General features: G+C 33.1%; 1 protein-coding gene across 3 annotated transcripts in view; it reads right to left on the bottom strand.

Moving 5' to 3' along the window:
• Window positions 1-736: 736 nt before the first annotated feature.
• Window positions 737-6,989, bottom strand: part of LOC111042622 (sodium/nucleoside cotransporter 2-like) — a 28,110-nt gene continuing 21,857 nt past the window's right edge. For 2 of the 3 annotated variants that reach the window (XM_022327303.1, XM_022327305.1), the window contains exons 8-13: window positions 6,126-6,219; window positions 5,258-5,414; window positions 3,809-3,983; window positions 3,562-3,720; window positions 1,498-1,678; window positions 737-1,234 (exon numbers count right to left, since the gene is read on the bottom strand). In XM_022327303.1, the coding sequence (XP_022182995.1) occupies window positions 1,200-1,234; window positions 1,498-1,678; window positions 3,562-3,720; window positions 3,809-3,983; window positions 5,258-5,414; window positions 6,126-6,219 (801 nt within the window). In that variant the 3' untranslated portion in view covers window positions 737-1,199. Of the gene's footprint in view, window positions 1,235-1,497; window positions 1,772-3,561; window positions 3,721-3,808; window positions 3,984-5,257; window positions 5,415-6,125; window positions 6,220-6,989 lie in introns of those variants that run through there. The other variant, XM_022327306.1, reaches the window with a different exon arrangement.

The raw sequence follows: 6,989 nt of genomic DNA, 5'->3' as shown, positions 1-6,989 counted from the left end.
AATATTGGCTTGCAAATTTCGACAACTACCTTGCAAATCGTTGCTAATTGGCTGCTAAATGATGGTTCAAGAAAAATTAAAAAATGTGTTTTCGTTGACATGGGTGGGGCTGGGGACATGTGTCTTCAGCCCCACCCTTAGTTTTTTTTATTTTATGATTCAACTAAAGGCTTGCAAATTGTGAAAACAGGTTTGCAAATTGTTGCTAATTGACAGCTAAATGTTGAGTTGAAAAAAATGTAAAAATTTTTATTGGGTGGGGCTGGGGACATGTACGTGTTGAATGTGTTTTTGTAACTTATATAGGTACTCAAAGAATACTTGATTGATTTTGCGAAAAATTGAAATTGTTCTTAGAGATATCAGGAACGTTTGGGAAAGTAGTTTGAACCACGTTTGGAAATATTCTAAAAGCTATAATATTGGGACTGAAGTATATTAAAATAAATATTTATTTATATTGCGCATTTGTGTAATGTTATATATTTTTAACGGATGAAATTGGGTGATGCAGCTAAGAATTTTAGTTGGTTCATTCGAAGTTAATAGACCCAGTAGACCGTTTTCAATAAAAGTTATATCAATAGTTTTCTTTAGATTGGAATGTGTTTATTACTTAATTGTTCAACCCCTATTGGTATTTGTAGGGTAGTTAACACGTAGATTATTTCGAGCTGACGAAAAAAAGAAAATTGTTTTGTTTATTTAAATGGCTTTCATTGGTTACATACGCATATACCATAACTCGTATATTACTATTAAAATAAGCATAAATACTCATATACAGTACATACATCATTTTACAAATATATTTAAAAAAATCAAATCGCATTGGCAAGGGCAGCACCAGATGAGACAGCTCGTATAATAGTGTATATCCATGCCATTGACTTTAATACAAAAAATATATGTATAGATTTTTAGTTGTTATTCACATTGTGTATACTATTTATACTCACATAATATTATCAATAAAGTATAATATAGTGTATTAACTATTTAACAATATAAAATAGCCGTACTTAACAAAATAGAATGAGGATTACGTCAATACATTTTTTCACAAAAATCATAAAATATATTATATACGAGATGGATACATGCATACTATTATGTAGGTATTAAAATATATAAAACATAACACGAACTTATATAAAAAAAAATGTACACACAAAAATTACAATGTTTAATTATTCATTTTAGTCTTTTAATCCTTCATCGGGCATTAGTAAACCTGGAAAATACAAAATGGCATTTTTAATATTTATTTTGTTAGTTATTGAACTTACACTACCACTCCATGACGGGAAAAAATATAAAATTATCGTCTCCCCAAGGTATACCAACATTATTTACTTTTATTTGAGATGTTTTGTAACCTATAGTTATTATATACAAATATTTTGGGCAGGTACGATTGATGGTGTTAGGACGAAATATTTTTTAGCCCTAGTTGTGCGCCGTATAATATACCGAATATAACATAATTATACTTACTGGCAATCGCAGCCGTTAAAAAACAAGTGACCGTACCACCTAGAAATGCCCTAAACACATTTTTGGTTATCGCCGATCGCTGTGTCGGGCACAAAGTTGTCAGCGTGGCAATCATCGAACCAATCGATCCGGGATTAGCGAAACTGCATAAAGCAAAAGTGGCGATGATCTCTGACTTTCGCTGAAAATCAAACATGCGTTAAAACGAATCGACAAACTCAATGACGTAGCCAGTGGGAAGATGACTGAGGGAGGCTTCATTTCTTTCGAAATTCTAGGAAAATAAAAAAAAAATGTTTTCAGTGAATTACACACACACGGGGGGGGGGGGGGGGATAAAAAATGTAACATTACACGTGCAAGTAACTGAGTGCGCGATGCACACATTCAAAGAAGAATGTTAACATGTTATCAATATAATAACTCCTCAATGAAATCTTGAATTCCTGTAGATAGATACATGAAATTGTTACCGAATGTTTATACTTGCAATTTCTATACACCTATATATTTCTACGGATAATACTGTTAAGTCTAAGTTTGAAAATAAGTCATAAGCATGACTCATAACTTCACCTTCACCTACTTACGCAATGAAAAATACAGTGATAACATAATTTGATCGATGTGGTCTCGAACCACGTCGGTTGGTCAAAAATAAAAACAAATATTAAGTACGAATAAATATTCTGTACGGCAGGTGGCAGCGCTATCTCGTGTGCTAATGTGTGTTTAGCCACACCAAAGATTTTTTATGATTCTGTGCGGAAATTTGCACGTGGTAGATGGTTCTGCCGTTACCGTGTTCGAATCAGTAGCCCGAAACGGGCAAGGTCACCTGTGTTCGAAATCGAAATTGTACTAATCATTCGATTCAACATGATTTGGTCAACGACTCCGTGTACCGAAAAGCCAGGACTTGTGATTAAAAAAAAATTCCTCATGGATATGGCGTAAAAATTCGATAACATTAATCCGAAAAAACGAACTTATTGTCATATCGAAAGTAAATGCATTGTATGAAAAAGCATCTATTGTTGTTGGTATTGCTTTTAAATTTTAATAAAATAGCTGACCGAGTCTGATGGGTGGGTCGTGAGTGGGTGCAAGTAGATGTTAACTGATAATCAAAAATGTAAATATCAGAAAATTTGAACGCGTAACATTTTGACATGTCTCATTATTGTAGTAGTTAAGTAGGTAACTAATTATTACGCTTTGTCCTTTGACTATATTGTGGCCATTGCTGCAGTTTAAGTTATTCACTTAATCAATAGACAATACTCGCTTGAACTTGATATTTTTTTACCCAATAATTTTTTTAAAAAATAGTTTGAAATAATAAGATAAAAGACCGTTTCAACAAAATAAATTGCATAATTTTTATGTGTTTTGTTTCTGATTAAGTTTTTAAACTTTTATTATTATACTGCAGATTACCAGTTGAAAACCCAGATTTGAATATTATAGTATTGAACTTCCTCTTTACATTATTTTGTATTTCCTTATGGATTTACTAAAAAGTTACACTTCAAAAAGCTGTAACCATATTATTGCTTCAATATTACATATTATAAAACATACGCATAAGCCCTTTAGTGATATCGTTTCTGACTGGCCAAAGCTTAGATCATATACACTGGATAGAGCTATGGTTTAAAATCTTAAAGCATAGCTGTTCGTGCCCGAAGTCATCGCTGCGCATGAGCAAAGTATACGATCTAAGCATTCAGTACCTAATCGTCCTTATCACTATAACACATAATTGTTCCTTCCCCGTCCCGCGCGATTTATTTCCCCGTCCCGCACGATCTATTTCATTTCTCACGCATGCGCAATAAGTACTTCGGGCATGAACAGGTCTGCTTCAAACACGGACTACGCGTGACATACGCTATAGCTCTATCCAGTGTATAATGTATATATGATCTAAGGGCCATAGAAAGCGTTTAAGGAAAATGTAGTGCTAATGTCGATCTCAGCACCGCCATCTCTAATGTCGTTCCCGGGTGGATCATCGTTCGGCTATTACGATGTCCGTAAAGTTCAAAGAACAAAACTCACGTTAAGCTTGCCTTCTTTGATTAGATCGCCCATTTGTTTGTACGCCACAAACTCGTTGATCGTCATTTTCAGGCCAATCAGTTGGCCGACCGCTTCGCACTCACTAGGGTCGACTCCCAACAACCACGTGACCGGTATCAACATCTTGCCCAGTACGTACTGCCGGCGAACAACGGAGAGATTAGTATAAATCGCAGTTCGTCGAGATAATGATTTAGACAATATAATAGTTGTCGTATTTGCGAACCTCGAACGATAGGTCTTCGAATCCGATCAAGTGTCCCAACCACGATATTACCGCGTTGATGAACGCCACGAACGACACGAACGCCACTATGTTGGCGACAATCGCTCCGATTATTCTCAATCCAAACTGGGCTCCTTTACAAGCCGCGTCCATTACGTTGCCCTCGTCGTTAGTCCTGTAACATTGTTCAACATTATTGACACGGTGGGTAATAATAATCATATAATATCACAAACGTAATATTATTTAGGTGTGCAGTCGCAATGGTGGATTTAAGAGTCGTTTAGTTAACGAAAGCCGAAGGTGCTCCTCTCCCCGTGCGTATGTCCATGTAAACTACATACGGTAGAACTCCGTTTATCCGGACTAATTAATGTCAATCATGGTGGTCCGGATAAGCAAATATCCGGATGATTGACGTATCATAATATATCAAAAATCATATAATTGTATGAATTTATTGTATGTATGTATTTATTATTCATATATTATGTGTAATATAATTTAAAATTCGTAACCATCATAAACAAATAATTTTATTGTATATTTAACTGAAACATAATAAGTCTTAATTACTGGTGTTCGATTCGTCTTGCCTCTCAAACCATTTAAACGCCAAATCCAATTCATCAAAAGCTTCTGCATTTTTAATGTACCTGCGTCGGAATGACGGATATTATTAAGAATAATATATACCTATTGTTTATCTAATCTAAAAACGATTATGAGACACGTGTATGAATAACGGCACGTGTCGTTTTTTTCTCGTCCGGTTATTTGGACGTCCGGATGATTGGCGTTCGGATAATCGGAGTTCTACTGTAGTTCAATTTTTTAATAATTTTTTCCAAAAAAGATAAATTCATTTTATTTTGAGAACTACAATATCGTTTACTAGATGTAATATCAATTATTGTTTCATGCATTATCTATACCTACGTTTTATTTTGTTGTGTCATTATTTTAATAATTGTAGCTCAATGTATAACGTATAGGTCACGTTTATTTAAATGCGTAGGTACTTATTGAATGTCAGTGGGTATAATAAACTCAATAATTATTGTGTTTACAGAGAAACCTCTAAACACCGGACATTTTTGGTCACTGAAATTGTATTCGCTATTCAGAAGGTTCAGTTTTATGTAGAGCTTATTGTTTGTTCCCAGAAAATAGTCCACCAACTTTTTGGAGGTGCCCTCCAATTAGAGGTTCCGTTTCACTGTATTCGGAATTGGACTGTATAGTATTAGTATATCTAACAGATCATGTGTCTACTTATACAACTTTTGATGAATATTGGAATAGAATATAATTTAATATAATATTATTATATTAGCATAGGTATTTGAGTTTGCTTGGAGTTTGAATGCGTTTCCTGGCTAGTGGTCGGATTTTAATTCGGTTATGTCTCTCTGATAAAATTTACCCTCACGTAAAACGCACACTTACTTTTTAGTGCATATCTGATCCACGCTGTTCAATGATTTTTCAGTTTCTGGAAAAATCAGTTTGGAGAAACTTAGCGCCGTTGGAGCTGACATGACTGATGCAGTAATTAGGTAGGCCGAATCAATGCCGAACGATGTGTACGCCGCGAATACAGTTCCTTATTATTAAAGCATACAATCGATGTCAATGTTATATTAATACTTTATTGACAAACACACGGTACTACCTAACCACCACCCCTCCACCGAGCAGTATAAAATTGATCAACCTGCAGGTGACTTTATGTCAGCAGTCTTTAAGCTAAAATTCCAAAATTAACGTTATCAGATTATTTTAAGATATTGTTAAAAGTCGGTTTTAATGAGTTATTTTATATTTTAATACCGACTTTCAATTTTGAGAACAGTACAATATTATATTCAAAACACACAAAATGTTTGACATATTATTTAAGAATCTTTATTGAATTGTCTAATTTTTTTGTATTTATTTACGTTTTGTTATGAAGTATTAACTATGATACTATTAATCGTAAAAAATATATTGTGATAATTATTTACTTTTATTTGAAAGTTTTGTAACAGTGTATTAAAGATATCATACACATGACAATTAGGTTTAACGGAGGTACCCGGTGGTGGAATGAAACATATGTTACACTTGGCGGTGGTGGTGCGATAATGAACAAGTACCAAATACACTTCGATATGACGTTAAGACTTGAATAAATATTAAAAGTTAAAATCATTGAACAATGCTGTAGCCTGATCAAAATTGTGTGCTTTTCACTTTTTTTTGTTGGTAGATACAATTTGTATAATTGCACCAATATTTATTATTATGTTCATATTAATCATACGATTCATACCTGCTACTGTTGAAAATCCTCCCATCATAACGGCATGGATTTCTGATTCAGTCAGATCAGTTAAATACGGTTTAATGATAATAGGCGCTTCCGACTATGTAATAAAAGAAAAGTTTAGTTTATTTTATTCTATTGAAACATTGATATAGGTACCCTATACCTAGTATACCTGTACTTATGTTGTCATCTATTATGGTGTAACGGCGTACCTAATATTTTTGTGTATATTTATAAGTACTCAAAATATTTAATTTACAATATTATTAACATTTAAGTGAAGCAGTGAAGATTTTGTGTTTGTACAAAGAGTTATCGTGTTTAATATGCTTATTACAATATGTTGTTGATTTACTATTTGAAAAAAGGAATATTATTCATTCTTGTATTATTCGAGTTAATTGATTGCCTTGAGAATTAATTTAATAAAAAAATAAAATGTATTATAAAATATAATCTTAAACAGCGAGTGGAATGAAATTGTCCTCAACATTTTTCAGCATCCGTCTTAATTTATTATGTTATTCAAATATTGGATTCTTTAAAAAAACTCATAGTAAGAATTAAATAGTTCTTATATGGTAGTGGATAAACGATGCCCCGCTAATTTACTAAAACTAAATTTGAAAGACTCTGTATATTAACTAACACGTGAAAACCGAAAAGTGATATTATTTACATTGTTCGTAAAACTATTTGTATAGATATACCAATTGAACAGATAAATAGGTAAACATCAAAGGAAATTGAATACACGTGATCCATTTTAATGTCAGAAAAAATAATCTTACTATTTATGAAGTGTTCCCAAAGGACGTCACTTAAATAACCGTGTGTAATGATTTGCGTCGTATAGTTGTAAAATTG

This window comes from Myzus persicae, unplaced genomic scaffold (genome assembly GCF_001856785.1).
Source record: "Myzus persicae strain clone G006 unplaced genomic scaffold, MPER_G0061.0, whole genome shotgun sequence".
NCBI classification, from domain to species: domain Eukaryota; kingdom Metazoa; phylum Arthropoda; class Insecta; order Hemiptera; family Aphididae; genus Myzus; species Myzus persicae.
The sequence above is the reverse complement of the archived record's forward strand: the minus strand, read 5'-3'. Positions and strand labels throughout refer to the sequence as shown.